This window comes from Sphaerodactylus townsendi, linkage group LG10 (assembly GCF_021028975.2).
Source record: "Sphaerodactylus townsendi isolate TG3544 linkage group LG10, MPM_Stown_v2.3, whole genome shotgun sequence".
NCBI lineage: Eukaryota > Metazoa > Chordata > Lepidosauria > Squamata > Sphaerodactylidae > Sphaerodactylus > Sphaerodactylus townsendi.
The window spans coordinates 6,947,859-6,963,532 of NC_059434.1; the positions used below are offsets into that span (position 1 = coordinate 6,947,859).

Here is a 15,674-nt window from a genome sequence, read left to right on the forward strand (position 1 = left end):
CTATGAATCCATGTATCGAGAACCCGCAGACAATACCTATGATCCACACGGCCCATTTTGGCGAAACCGAGAGTAGGAAGAAAATACTTTTATTTTAACATTTTAAACGCCTCCCGCCCAACGCAGGGCGTTTTAACAGCGCGCATGCGCGGGAAAGCCGCTTGGTTACCAAGGCAACAGAACCGAATTGAAGGCCTCGAAAAAAGGGCGAGGCCTCTTTGCTCCTCCCCGCCCGCAGGGATCTCGCGAGATTTCCCTTGCGCCGCTTGTCGGCGTGACGTTTTTTGAAGTCAAAGGCGGGAACCGAAAGGAGGGACGCGCAAAGGTGACGGAACCGCCGGACTGGTTTTTTTTTTTTCTTCTCCGCTCCTGGTCGGCGACGCTGACACAGGTGAGAGCAGCAGGTGGCCAGGTAGACTCAAGGGAGGGGGCCTGGAGGGGCCTCCACACAGCGCCGGTTCCCCTGGGGGAGAAGTGGGCGGGGCTTCTCCCATTCCAGAGCAGATTGGCATAAGGAACAGCCAATGGGCGCCAGCGGAACCCTTTCCGCAAAGAGAAGCCACCTGCCAGGTTGTGTTTCAATGCTGGGTGTGTGTGGTTGTTTAGCCTGTTGTCTTTTAAATACTTTTTTTTTAACCATTCAAGTTTATTCCTCACCTTCTTTAATCCTCACCTTCTTTATTCCTCACCTTCTTGACACAGAAGATAATTGCATGCTATAGGCATCAGACTTTTAGCTGGGGATGCCAACCTGCAAGTGAGACCCCCGGGGTAACCCCTCCAGAAGACAGAGGTCGGTTCCTCTAGAGAAAAGGGATGCTTTGGAGGGCGAACTTTACGGGACAGGACTCTACTGAGCTCCCTGTCATCCACAGGCTCCACCCCCACATCTCCAAGAGGTTCCCAACCTGAATTTGCAACCCTACCCATCCACCTCCAATGGCCAAGGAAGATCTGGCAACCCTGCTTTTAACCCAAATGCTGGTACCACCCTTCCCCCCTTGTCTTCAGCTTCTGACCTCTCTTCCTAAGATCTTGTCCATTGTTCTTGCTCTAGCTGCCTTGTTGCTGAGCAATAATGGCTCATGGCTAGGTGGGAATTTGAAAACTATGTATTTTATTTCTTGCGATGGTCTTCTGCCTTGTCCTTTGCCTGCAGGTGGATTGTAACTTTAAAGTTGCAATGTTTGTAAAAGCACTACAAAGAAGAAGAAGAGAAGAGTTTGGATTTATATCCCCCCTTTCTCTCCTACAGGAGACTCAACGGGGCTGACAATCTCCTTGCCCTTCCCCCCTCACAACAAACACCCTGTGAGGTGGGTGGGGCTGAGAGAGCTCCGAGAAGCTGTGACTAGCCCAAGGTCACCCAGCTGGCGTCTGTGGGAGAGTACAGGCTAATCTGAATTCCCCAGATAAGCCTCCATAGCTCAGGTAGCGGCAGAGCTGGGAATCAAACCCGGTTCCTCCAGATTAGATACACGAGCTCTTAACCTCCTACGCCACTGCTGCTCCCTGCAATTCGGGGGATCTTGAAACTTTGTTATTGCAACTGTTTTACTATTTTTGCCTGCAATTGGAAGTCCTGGATTTATTTGTCCTCAGTATCCCCGAGCTTGTAGAATTCCCAGCAAATTCCCTGTTGTCATCATAGCATTGTACATTACTCGTAATGGCAAGTCCAGTGCCGGTCCTCTGCCAAGCATCAGGCGAGCTGCCTGGCACCTGATAATTGGTTGAGAACACTAACAGCCATCTCTCCACAACACGAAGCTGAGAGCTTGTTATAAAGAACTGATTGCCCAGCCAGAACGGAAACTGAGAATTCACAAGGGATTCTTGTAGGATCTTCCAGAAACTCCATAAAACATATATTACTGGTATCTACTTCGCTCTTTTCCTAAATTTATGTCGGGTATTTTTTGTTTGTGTTTTTGCAGACATGGACGTTACCTCAGGTTTCTAAAAACATTCTTCCATCCCATGGAGGCCTCACCTTTGCAGATTAAAAAATCTGCACAATGAGGCCAGGTTGACAAACAGATATATTTCAGCGGTCATATGGCACCACATTTCCTTCTTTTCCTGAAATGGTTTTATTTTATCAACAAAAGATTACTAGAAAAACAAGAAGCTAACAGTAATAGCAATAATAATGTTGCATTTTAAAAATGACTTGAATGGATCTTCCCTTGAAAAGGAGCAGCAGTGGCGTAGGAGGTTAAGAGCAGGTGCACTCTGATCTGGAGGAACCGGGTTTGATTCCCAGCTCTGCCGCCTGAGCTGTGGAGGCTTATCTGGGGAATTCAGATTAGCCTGTACACTCCCACACACGCCAGCTGGGTGGGAAGCCTTGGAGCTAGTCACAGCTTCTGAGGAATCTCTCAGCCCCACCTACCTCGCACAGGGGTGTTTTATTTGGTGAGGGGAAGGGCAAGGAGATTGTAAGCCCCTTTGAGTCTCCTGCAGGAGAGAAAGGGGGGATATAAATCCAAACTCTTCTTCTTCATCATCTTCCTTTATGATCTTGTTCTTCAAGTAATGCAGATCCACTTATTATTAAAAAAATTAATGAGATAATTTAAAAAAAGACTAACAAGAAAAAAACAAAGATAAGGGGGAGACTTTTTCCAAGAGCTCAAGGGCTCACTCACGCTGCTGATTCTGGATATTTTCAGAACTAGTGTATCTAAAATCCAGATCCTTCCAGTCTACCTGTCAAATTTAAGGTCCTCAATACCTGGGGAAGCGACAGGTAAGAAAAACGTGCTCTGAAGCTGGCAAAAATAGCCCCTATCAGCAGTGTGTAGTCTGGGCGAACTCCGGGGTTCAACCAGAGTGAATCGCCATTTCCACCAGAAATCTCCCATATAGCACCACATTTCTGAAGTTCTAACACAGGGGTAGGGAACCTGCGGCTCGAGAGCCGCATGCAGCTCTTCTCTGCTCTTGCACTGGCAAGCTCCACTCGCAGCCGAGGCGGCACAACCCCATCCTCTGCCCACACCCTGCAGGCAGCAGAGGCGGGACGATCAATGCGCTTCTCAGAATGAGCCCGGAGTAAAAAAGGTTAAAAAAACCCAATATATACAGTGTTATCTTTATTTTAAATGTCAAAAATTATTTGCGGCTCCAAGTGTTTTCTTTTCCCATGGAAAACGGGTTCAAATGGCTCTTTGAGTGTTATAGGTTCCCTACCCCTGTTCTAACAGCACTGTCCTTATCAGAGTTAGGCCGATTGCCTTCAGTGGACTTAGAAGAGTGGATCTTTGATTAGCATTGTACTGTAAAACTTGCAGAATTTCGCAATTTAGACCCAACAGTATTAGGAAAAGTTTTTCCTGTATTGCACAAATGTCCAGTGTCAAGCAGTGACACACAGCTGACAGGTAAGCATTAGAATAAGGGTCAGTAGTATACAGATGAAGAACTAGAACATATAGAAAACAGCTACTAGAATAGAGAGGAATGAAATAAATATCCAGTTAAGGAGAATAGTCAGCAGCTGCTGTAATCTGGTTATAGCCCTCACTACAGTATTTATTACTGGTACCAATAGTGACCGACTAACCCTTGGTTGAGATGATGAATGAAAGGGTTTGCATTTATTATCTCAGTTCTGATGGAAAAGACTTGTTAGAAAAAGACTAACAGTCAAAGCTAATTGGAAGAGCAAGGAGAAGCAGAGGGGGAACTGCACCTGGGGCATGCGTGCAACCTGCGCCCCTAGAACGCCCCCGCCATGCCCCTGCACCGGCGTGTGCCTGGTGCATTGCGCACTCCACCCCTTCACTCCACTTGGCGCTTAGCGCTTATGCCACTGCATTGCTATCGATGTAGGTATTACAATTCTCTGATCTCATTTGTATTTTTGTCTAATTGCCTACCTCTTTGCAGCCATGACAAGGACAGTCTCTATTAAGGAGGCCTTTGAGCAAGCTCAAAAACCTCATCAGAGTCATGGAAAGCTAGTGACATCTTTGAAGCATGCCTACAATAAGGTAAACGAAGGACTGTATTCATATAAATGTGCATGTACTGAGCCATGTGTTAAATGATTGTTAACCTATTTCATAGTAATAGTAAATAGTAAAAATAACACTTATCATTTGTATAACTTTTCCTGCTTGTTCAAAGTGCCTCACAATTATCTAGGTCAGTGATGGCAAACCTATGGCACAGGTGCCAGAGGTGGCACTCGGGGCCCTCTCTGTGGGCACACACACACACAGTTCGTCATGTGGGGGCACCCCCCCCCCCCACACACACACACACATCTAGGCTGGCCTGGACCACTGAGCATGATGTGCATGCATCGCAGTGAGTAGGAAGGACTTGGCTGCGTGACACCTGGTGCCTGTGCTCTGGGTGGCTGATGCCCGGGGTGGGTGGGCGGGGTGCAGAGGAGGCAGAGATGCTAGAGAGCTGTAGCCGGTGCTGCGGGACTTGCTGGAGGCTAAGCAGCAGAGCTGGCTCCCCTGCTCGAGCCGGGTGGGGCTGGAGGAAGAGGAGAGCCAACCGGGTTTTTTTAAACTAAACGCGAAACCTCAGCATTCAGGTTAAATTGCCGGGTTGGCACTTTGCGATAAATAAGTGGGGTTTGGGTTGCAATTTGGGGACTCGGTCTCGAAAAGGTTCACCATCACTGATCTAGGTAAGCCCTCCTGCAGCTTTACAAGGTAGGCGGGTTGTTTTACTTCTGTTACATGTAGAGCACAGGTGTCAAACTCGCGGCCCTCCAGATGTTATGGACTACAGTTCCCATCATGCTGGCAGGGGATGCTGGGAATTGTAGTCCATAACATCTGAGAGGGCCTTGAAGCTCTGACACCTATGATGTAGAGATGAGCAAGAACGATGTCCTTGGTAAGAGTCGACCTTTGTGGGCTTGTTGCTGAAGAGGGATTTAGTACCAGAACAGTGCCTTGCGTGCAAAACCGTTGCATTTGTCTGCACGAAGGTATTTTTGTCATTGTTGGTGGGAGTGGAAAACCAACTCTTCCAGGTAACAAAACATTCTCGCTCAAGATCTTGAAAATGTTTCCGTTGCCATCGGTTACTAGATGAGTGACTACTTTAAAAGCTGCTTAGGGCGTTTTATTTAACTGCAGCTTTTGAGCAAAGGTGAAAGAAGCCTTTTGTGTAGGAAGATGAGACTCCTGAGTATGAGGTGTGTTTTTGATCTTTTGGTCAGCTTTCAGGACTGGGGCGCTTGGTCTTGGTCTTGTCCCTTGAGGCAGCCATCTTAACTAATTTTCAAATTGATCTTTCTATGAGGTGTGTTTTGATCTTGTCAGCTTTCAGGACTGCGTTTTCTTGGACTTGTCCTTGAGCAGCCATCTTAACTAATTTTCAAATTGATCTTTCCACCTTAGTCCAGGAATGTATAATGTACTTTTTGAAAATCTGCTTTATGCTGTGTGATGATGGGTGGAAGATGTAATCTGGTGCTAAACATCATAACCTGTTCCAAAAATGCAGGTTCAAAGCATTTGTTGAGTAAATATAGAGTTCATCTTTCACATTTCACCAAAATCTAACGATTGTATGCAAATAAGTGCTGGAAGCAAATGGGAAACATTACATCAATCTTGTGAGCAAGATCAAAGCTTAGACCCACAGTGATGGCGTAACCTTTTCCGAGACCGTTGCTGAAATTGCAAACGAAGAGAATAGCCACTTGATTTACTCCAGTGCCAACACGTACAATTTAGCCTGAATACTGAGGTTTTAGATTAGGAAAAAGCAGGACCAGTTGGCCTCGAGGTGCACGCGTTAATTGTGAGTGCTTTGGTGGTAGTTGGTTAGGCTTTGCTTTTGGGAAGCAACCTGCGTGCAACGCCGAATGGGTGAATCACGCACCCTAGGAGGGTTTACTCCAGAACCAAGCCCCATTGCCAGCCAACTCCCCAGGTAAAGCGATCATGCCCAGGCTAGCCTAGATGTGTGTGTGTGTGGGGGGGGTGATTTTCCGCCCCCCCCCCACATGATGAACTCTGCACGTGTGCCCACAGAAAGGGCTCTGAGTGCCACCTCTGGCACCCATGCCATAGGTTCACACTTCTGGCTTAGATTATTAATCTGTCACATAATATCTTGTTACAATGGAGCATTGCGGAGTATGGCAATCCGCTTCTTTTAACCTGAGTTATGTCTAAGAAGAAGAGTTTGGATTTATATCCGCCCTTTCTCTCCTGCAGGAGACTCAAAGGGGCTTACAATCTCCTTGCCCTTCCCCCCTCACAACAAACACCCTGGGAGGTAGGTGGGGCTGAGAGAGCTCCGAGAAGCTGTGACTAGCCCAAGGTCACCCAGCTGGCATGTGTGGGAGTGTACAGGCTAATCTGAATTCCCCAGATAAGCCTCCACAGCTCAGGAAGCAGAGGCTTTGAGGAATCAATCCCAGTTCCTCCAGATTAGATACACGAGCTCTTAATCTCCTACGCCACTTCTGCTCCTAAGAGTAAAATCATTCCTGTTCACATAGTGGTAATTGTGATATTCAGTTTTGTGCACTGCAGAATTACTCCAGCCTAAGCATACTGAAGTCTGCAGTCTTAGTCTGTGGCAACTCTTCACAGAATTGTGTTGCAAGTGTCCAGAGAGCAGCAAACAAACTTCAAATTCCTGGGCATCAGCATTAGTTATTTCGGTTGAACCCAGTCTGTTAGTAAAGAGGTCAATACGCATTCCTGATTATGGTAAGAGACTCATGAAGGTATCAAGAGCTTTTGTTGAACCGTGTCAGTACCCCAGGTCCGAGTAGTCAGAGCTGGGGGCTCTGTCTCCTGTCTCTGGTATATATCAGAAAACATTTGCTCATTGGCATTCCCCCCTCCCCCCTTTCCCAAAACAATTTGCAACAGACAAGGAAGAGTGAGAGAGAGCATTGTTGCTGGAATCAGAGCCTGTGAAAGACTCCCCCTTGGTCCCGGGAAATGGGAGATAAGGAGGATGTATGCCTGAATCTCTAGTTACAAAGCAAAGCAATAGAAAAGCCATCCTAACCCCAAGCCGTGATTACAAGCCAGGTGTGCATTGGGCAGACCCAGCGTGTGTCTTGGAACTTGTGGCTGAATTATATATCCACTTCTATGCCACGTTTGTAAACTATGAATTTATGCATCCATTGCTTTTAGATTTTTGTTATTGAGAAGACATCATGATTATGTAGTTCTGGTTATCCTTCTGCTGTTGGTTCTACCTTGCTTCTACTTTTCAAAAGTGAAAATAGGATCCCCCCCCATCCTCCTTTTAAGTGACTGTTGCTTTAAATATAGATGCACTGTAACTTTAGAACCAAGGTGCAGCAGTGGCGTAGGAGGTTAAGAGCTCGTGTATCTAATCTGGAGGAACCGGGTTTGATTCCCAGCTCTGCCGCTTCTGAAGCTGTGGAGGCTTATCTGGGGAATTCCAGGATTAGCCTGTGCACTCCCACCTGCGCCAGCTGGGTGTAACCTTGGGCTAGGCAACAAGTTCCCTGAAGCTCTCAGTGCCCCACCTACCTCACAGGGTGTTTGTTGTGAGGGGGGAAGGGCAAGGAGATTGTAAACCCCTGCGGAGCCAGGCTAGTCTCTGGGATGCCAGGCCCAGCAGAGGCATTTCAGATATCAGCCCTGCCCCATGGGTTGAATGATATTTCAAAATTGTAGGCACAACTGGGGGTTCCCAACACTCCCCAGAGCAGAATCCCTCAACGGAAAGCAAAGTTTTGAAGGCTGGAAGAAATGTCAAGTTAATGGATTGTTTACATCGTTTGGATCTGTCCTTTACTAGCTGACGCCTCTTTTAATCCTTGTTCAGCTGGGTTAGTTGGCTTGTTTTGCTCACTGTGTAAATGTTGTTTTTAGTTGCAGGACAAAACGCATTTTCACGAGGAGTTTGTTCATTACCTGAAGTATGTCTTGATCATCTACAAACGAGAACCTTCCGTAGAACAAGTGATCAACTTTGTGGCCAAGTTCGTGGTTTGCTTTTATGAGCCTGAGAAAGATGCCAAAGAGGAAGAAGAAGTGGAGAATTCGCTTTTGAATTATTTGTTCAACTTTCTTGTGGAGGTACCATAAACAGTATGCTTTTAAAACCAACGCTGAGTAAATCAGTTCCCTTTGTGACATAATTAGCCAACAGACGCTATATCCGTGGTGGCGAACCTTTGGCACTCCAGATGTTATGGACTACAATTCCCATCAGCCCCTGCCAGCATGGCCAATTGGCCATGCTGGCAAGGGCTGATGGGAATTGTAGTCCATAACATCTGGAGTGCCAAAGGTTTGCCACCACTGCGCTATATGGCAGTGATGGCGAACCTTTTTGAGACCAAGTGCCCAAATTGCAACCCAAAACCCACTTATTTATCGCAAAGTGCCAACCCGGCAATTTAACCTGAATACTGAACTTTTAGTTTAGAAAAAGCGGTTGGCTCCGAGAAGTGTGTTACTCGGGAGTAAGCTTGGTGGTAGTCGGTGGCTTTGCTTTGAAGCAACCGTGCAACTCTTCCAATGGGTGAATCACGACCCTAGGAAGGTTTACTCAGAAGCAAGCCCCATTGCCAGAAACAGAGCTTACTCCCAGGTAAAGGATCACGCTTTAGTTCTTCGCATGAAAATCAGTGGGGTTAACAGGGTTACCTACATTGCTTCCCCAAAATTAGGTCATAGGTTTAATGCTAATAATCGAGCCCAGTGGCCCAGGCCAGCCTAGATGGGGGGGGGGGGGGACGACTCTGTGCGTGCCCACAGAGTGGGCTCCAGTTTGCCATCACTGCTATATGGTATATAAGCTCTTATGCTGTCTTCTTAATGGTAGTGTAAACTCAGTGTTCAGTTCTGTAGGATAACGTCACATAGGATAACCTGTGTCTTATCTCATCACCACCCCACCCACCCTGCAAGGAAAAGTCAGAAATTGATTAGCCCCGAACCTCTATCAGAGCTTTTGTTAGGTATGACTTTGGCCAGGATGTCTATAGTGCACTCCTAGGCAGTGGTGAAGATACAGTGGGGAAATCTGGGGACAATTGACCCGTGCGCCCCCCAGTTAAGTCACACCCCTCCCCCTTCCCTCCTTGGCCTGGCCCCGCCCCAACAGACTGCTTCCGGCAGAGCCAACAGAAGTCTGTCGGGGAGGGCCAGGCCAAGGAGGGAAGGAGGTCTGGCTCTTCTAGACTGCCCGAGACCGCAGCACCCAAGGTAAGTGGGGTGCGACCTGGGTCGAACAGAAGCCTCCTTCTCCTCCCCCCCACCACCCAAAAAGCCCAGATGGGCCTGCAGGGGCCTGGCAGAACCCCCCTCCCCCCCAAGCCCATAGTTTGGTCATGGTGGGGGAGAGTGGTTGGGGGGAGGGGGGGACTCAGATTTTGTCCCAGGCTCCATTTTTCCCAGCTATGCCTCTGCTCCTAGGGCATTCACGGAGTGTTATTCCATACTAGTGTGGAGTATGCTGTGTTTGGAATGCAGATTTAGGGTCAGAGGCAAATGTGCTCAGCATCTGGCTAATACCTCCTAAGCACAGAAAATCGTGTTTATCTTCAGTTGTCTGTGTGTAAAGACTGTAGTTTAACATTAGGAAAATTGGATTTTTTTTCCCAAATCAGTGGGTTAATTGGATTTTTGGGTTTTTTGCCATCAAATCACATTGGGCTTTTTGGCAAACCTTGGTTGGATTTTCAAGGCAAGAGACACAAAGAGGTGGCCTGTGATTGGCTGCCTCCATGCCACGCCCCTGGGATTTCTTGGAGGTCTCCTGTCCGAATACTTGACAGGATTGGCCCTGCTTAGCCTCTGACATCTGACGAGATCAGGCAAGGCTATCTGGATCGGGGAAGTAAATTCCTATTCAGTGTGAACCTGAGATATTTTCTTTACGCATACCTTTGAAACACAGCTTTATAAATAATAAAAAACTTGTGAACAATTGAAGAGTGATAAAAATGTCCTTCCAGTCTCCCTTATGCCTCCCTCCCTCTCTTTGTTTGAAGTGTCACAACGCCAATAGCAAAGCAGTTAGATTTCGAGCGTGCCAACTTGTTAATAAACTTCTGGGGAGCCTGCCGGAGAACGCTCAGATTGAGGATGAGCTGTTCGATAAGATCAACGGTGCCATGCTAGTTCGAGTGAAGGACCGCATTCCGAATGTGAGAATCCAGGCTGTGCTGGCCCTGTCCAGACTTCAAGATCCAAAGGACAGTGACTGCCCAGTAGTGAATGGTATGCTGTTGATCTTTTCATTTAGCGGTGTGTCTTTGAACTTTAAAATCCTTTTAAGTGGGTTCAATTGAAATCAATTGAGTTTGAATTGAGTTTGAAGTTTCAAGTTGTACTGTTTGGAAAATCTATGGAATTTAAAAGTTTCAATATTGTTTTCTGTCAGCAAAATTGGAAATATTTGAGAGAGTTGCAAACTGCTGCACCCTATGCCGCCTTGGCGTAGGAGGTTAAGAGCTCGTGTATCTAATCTGGAGGAACCGGGTTTGATTCCCAGCTCTGCCACCTGAGCTGTGGAGGCTTATCTGGGGAATTCAGATTAGTCTGTACACTCCCACACACGCCAGCTGGGTGACCTTGGGCCAGTCACAGCTTCTCGGAGCTCTCTCAGCCCCACCTACCTCACAGGGTGTTGTGAGGGGGGAAGGGCAAGGAGATTGTAAGCCCCTTTGAGTCTCCTGCAGGAGAGAAAGGGGGGATATAAATCCAAACTCTTCTTCTTCTTCTTAACACATATGCCTTAAATTATGCCATCTGAGAGGAAAACTAAAAATTCAAGGCAGGAAACAACTTCAGAAGGAAACAAAAATGTATTAATTGGACAAGAACACTCTTAGACCATCACAGGATGTGGAGCTACCCAGCATTTTCGGATATCAGGGTTGGTTACAGCTTTAATAATGAGGATATTTGGCAACAGCATGATCCTCAGGATACTGAGACCCTTGAGCATATTATGTTTTCTTGCCCGAGGTATGCATTACCAAGACGCTCCCTACTTGTCCCGGCTCTAGGGAATGAAAAAAGTTGTTCGGAGCATACAAAGGCTATTCACCTGCTGAATAATAGCAACGGCAGGATAACTGGAAAAACCTCTGAATTTTATAATAATAATAATAATAATAATAATAATAATAATAATAATAATAATAATAATAATAATAATAATAAAGCCTTTATTTGGCATAACAATAATCATAACACAATAAAAAACCTGAGATAAAAGGTACACAAATACAAAGGTTTAAGATATAATATAAATTATTGATTGTGCATCACCTCCAGTAAAAAATCATGCTACCAATTCACAAGTTTCATTGTCAGAATTGTCCAGAAGGAAAGGGAGTCTACCTGATTCTCCCATTTCACTAGGTATCCTCGAAAGAATATTGGAATATTTTGATCTGATATTAGCAACTGCTGAATTTTTAATAGCAATGGCAGGATAACTTGAAAAACCGCTGAATTTTTATTAGAAGTTCTCAAGTCAAAGACATAAGGGAAGCTTGACCACCTCTTCCGTACCAACCTTACGTGCTTTGTCCAGTTTTATGTCCTGTTTTAACACCCGCTCTGTCTTGTATTTTGTTTTATTGATATGCCTAATAAAGGTCAGTTGAAGTTGATCCATTCAAACAGTGTATTCTGGAAAATATGTTGGACAAATCTACAATATACACAGGAATTGTCATTATCTAATGCTGTAGATTGTTTTGTGTAGAAATGTTCATACTTAGCATATTAAATAATATCTTGCCTTTAAAAAATTCAGTCCAAAAAGGGGGGAAAAAACCAGTGTTCCCCAGAACTTCCTAGTTTTTCCACTGGAAAAGTTGACTAATTCCTCAGATTTCTTTTTGGTATACATTTAGAGGGAGGAAAACCCCTTGGCTTTCTGTCCTTCCAAAGGAAAAAGAAAACAATTCACAGCAGTTTAGCTCCCTTTTCCCCCTTGGTGGAAACAGTCCCTGAAGGAATAACTGGAAGGGATGACTCCTTGTGGGGAGAGACTGGAGTTTTATATTTATTGTTTGATATCACAGCTGCCAGTTCTTTAGCTGGTTGTTGGCCTTTCATTACAATTCGAGCCTCACCCAGAGGCCTAGGAAGTTGTAGTTGTTATTATTACTGTGTTTCCCTGAAAATAAGACAGGGTCTTATATTGGGGTGCTGTGTGGTTTCCGGGCTGTATGGCTGTGTTCTAGCAGCATTCTCTCCTGACGTTTCACCTGCATCTGTGGCTGGCATCTTCAGATTCAAACAAAGACCAGGATACTTCTGTTCAGATGCATTCACCTATTGACCTTGCTATCTTCATTGTTACTCCCAGGCTACAGACTTCTTTGTGACTCACATACCAGGCTACTCTATTCAGAGGGCCTCACCTTTTGACCTCACAGTATATATACTCCACTTGCTTTCCATTCCTACTATCAGATTCTCTGAAGATGCCAGCCACAGATGCAGGCGAAATGTCAGGAGAGAATGCTGCTAGAACACGGCCATACAGCCCAGAAACCACACAGCACCTCAGTGATTCCGGCCGTGAAAGCCTTCGACGGGGTCTTATATTAATTTTTGCTCCAAAAGATGTGTTAGGGCTTATTTTCAGGGGATGTCTTATATTTTCCCATTATTTTGCGCCCCCTCCCCCTTCCAAGTGACCAGATTAGCTGCGCCAGGGAATCTGTAACTAGGGCTTGTTTTTGGAATAGGGCTTGTATTTCAATTATCCTCCAGAAATCCTGAAAAATCATGCTAGGGTTTATTTTCCGGGTAGGTCTTATTTTCGGGGAAACAGGGTATTGTTATTTTTTGCTGGGCCTTTTGATCTATAAGCTGTAACTGAAGATCCTGGCTAAAGTATTTAAACTTCAAACGTCAGCTGCACACATATCTTTCCTACCTTTGAAATCTAAAGGAGACAAAGCCGTGGCCAATTCTCATGCTCAGTTTTTCTGTCTAATACAAGATGGGTATTTGTCAGCACACTTAGCGTACAAGCAACTGTTTTCCAAAAGCGGCAACCTCTTTGCTATTATATTCCTGTCGGTTAGCCTTTAGCAAATGTGTGCAGCGGGACAGACAAGTGATTCTCCATCTGCACAACCTTCGCAGAGCATGCTGGGAAGTCCCAAACGGCTGTGGCTCCCAGATGCTCCCTTGAGTATTGTAGGGACAGATGTGTACATACTATGAATACCCTAACGTGTTTTAGCATCTCTCCCATTTTTCTTCCCTTTCTTAATGTTACGTAGTTTAATTTTCCTTTCATCAGCTTCCCACAACATTTTTTTCTTTCAGTTTACTGCAGCTTGATTGAGAATGACTCCAATTCAGAAGTCAGGCGTGCTGTGTTGTCGTGCATTGGTCCGTCAGCTAAAACGCTGTCAAAAATTGTCGGCCGCACCATGGATGTCAAAGAAGCAGTCAGGAAATTAGCTTACCAGGTAAACAGGCTTCTGTTAATAACTGGGAGTTTGGGGAAATGTAGAGGAACAGCTGCAGAACTCAACTATATTCTCTCTAGGTAAAGTATCTTTAGGCTGAGACTGCTTAAAGAAGAAGAGTTGGATTTATATCCCCTCTTTCTCTCCTGCAAGGAGACTCAAAGGGGCTTACAATCTCCTTTCCCTTCCCCCCTCACAGCAAACACCCTGTGAAGTGGGTGGGGCTGAGAGAGCTCCGAAGAACTGTGACTAGCTGGCGTGTGTGGGATTGCACAGGCTAATCTGAATTCCCCAGATAAGCCTCCACAGCTCAAGCAGCAGAGTGGGGAATCAAACCCGGTTCCTCCAGATTAGAGTACACCTGCTCTTAACCACTATGCCACTGCTGCTCCTCCTTGGTATAAGAAGCTTCTGGTCAAAATGGCTCTAATCAGCACAGCGATTCAGAATTTCACTGCCCTTCATGCCCTGCTTCCTCTCCTGGCTGGCAATTACTTCCTCTTCTCTCTTTTCTTGGCAGTCCAGAAAGAGTTGCAGAATGTGTACATTTCTAATTTTTAAATTTCTTGAGTCTGTCGAGCTGCGTGGGAATTCAGAACTGTTGGTCAGAACAGCTGTGGAAATCACGTTTTCCAGCCCCTCTCTCTCCCTGGGTGTCAGATATGTTGGGGTGAGGCATTAAGTCCATTATAGAGGGTTATATGGTTGGATTTTGTTTCATGTTCCAATTGTCATAAGAAGAGCAAAGTTTACTAGCTGTTAAATACTATGGCCCTAGTCCAGTTGTCAACAATATCCTGACCGTATCCATAGAGGCTCCGGATATCTTTTTTTATATGTCAAATAGTAAAATGAAGCTTGACAAGAGTAGAACATTTTTCCTTGTGCCAAAATGGGCTTTATGAAAGTTTTGGAGTTGACTTTGGAGAGGAGCAGAAGTGAGAAGCTGCTTACACTTCTTGATGGGGGTCTTTGAAACAGACACACAGCACAAACAGTGCGGTCCTAATGGCTCCTGACCCTCCCCCGCAAGTTTCAGCCTGTGTCCTTGTACCACCACATCATTCCCAAGTGACACGACAAAATGCAGGTGAGGTGTGTTTAAGTGTGAGAGAGACAGAGGTAGACAGGCTGCAGTTTCAATGATTTATTTAGACTCAGCAGTTGGGGACTGGTTAGTAGATTGCTTATTGTGGAAACATGTCTATGCTTAAAGTCTTGAACATGGAGTTTCAGCCATTTTTACTCGAAATCCAGTTCTATTTACTTATTTGTTCTTTACTCATTTATTAGTTATTGGTTTTATATGCTGCCCTACTCCTCACAGGCTCAGGGCAGCTTCCAACATTTTTATAAGGCTTTTGCGAACTACTCACACACAAAGTCCTGACCCTCCGCCAATCCCTCCCTGCCACTATTGATACGGTATGTCAACTAGAGGCCCCTGGGCCGTCTTTGGGTCCTTTCTTGGACCACTCAGCTTACTTGACCCAACGAATGTTGACAGGATCCTGGATGCTGTACGATCTACCACTTGTCCTTTTGACCCGTGCCCTTCCTGGTTGGTGAAAGCCGGCAGGGAGGAGCTTCGGAGCCACCTGTTGGATATAGTCAACTGCTCCCTTGAGCAAGGAGTTTTCCCTGGTCGGCATTAAAGAGGCAGTGGTCCGCCAGCCTCCTAAAAAAAGACCGCACTTAGATCCTGGAGATCCGGCCACCACGCTTACCGCCCAGTTCCTAATTTGCCATTCTTGGGCAAGGTAATTGAAGCGAGCGGTGGCGGCTCAGCTCCAGCGATTCCTGGATGACACAAACAGTAACTGGATCCCTTCCAGTCTGGCTTCCGCTGGTCATGGGACCGAGGCGGTGCTGAAGATCACTGTTGTGGACGACCTCGGACTACAGTTGGACAGAGGCGGTTCGCCGTTGTTGTTGTTCTTAGATCTCCACCGCAGCCGTTACGATATGGTAGACCACGCGACCTTTTGGTCCACCGCCTACGCTGGTATCGGGGAGTTCGAGATTCAGCCTTAAATTGGCTGGATCTCGTTCTCTCCGAGATGTCGAGGAGGACAGCAGGTGGCATCGGGGGGTGAGATCTCCAAGCGTCGCCCCATTATGTGTGGGGTGCCGCAAAAGGAAGCGATACTCTCCCCGATGCTTTTTTAATATCTACATGCACCCCCCCCTGAAGCCGAAGTCTAGTTCGAGTTTTTGGGCTCGCGGTGTCACCAATACGCTG

The 15,674-nt window shown here is 46.1% G+C and overlaps 1 protein-coding gene across 1 annotated transcript in view; it reads left to right on the top strand.

The window, feature by feature from the left end:
- Window positions 1-259: 259 nt before the first annotated feature.
- NCAPG (non-SMC condensin I complex subunit G) overlaps window positions 260-15,674 on the top strand; it is a 49,769-nt gene continuing 34,354 nt past the window's right edge. The window contains exons 1-5 of the mRNA XM_048510048.1: window positions 260-391; window positions 3,895-3,998; window positions 7,848-8,054; window positions 9,977-10,205; window positions 13,287-13,432. Coding sequence (XP_048366005.1) covers window positions 3,897-3,998; window positions 7,848-8,054; window positions 9,977-10,205; window positions 13,287-13,432 — 684 coding nt within the window. The 5' untranslated portion in view covers window positions 260-391; window positions 3,895-3,896. The remainder of the gene's footprint in view (window positions 392-3,894; window positions 3,999-7,847; window positions 8,055-9,976; window positions 10,206-13,286; window positions 13,433-15,674) is intronic.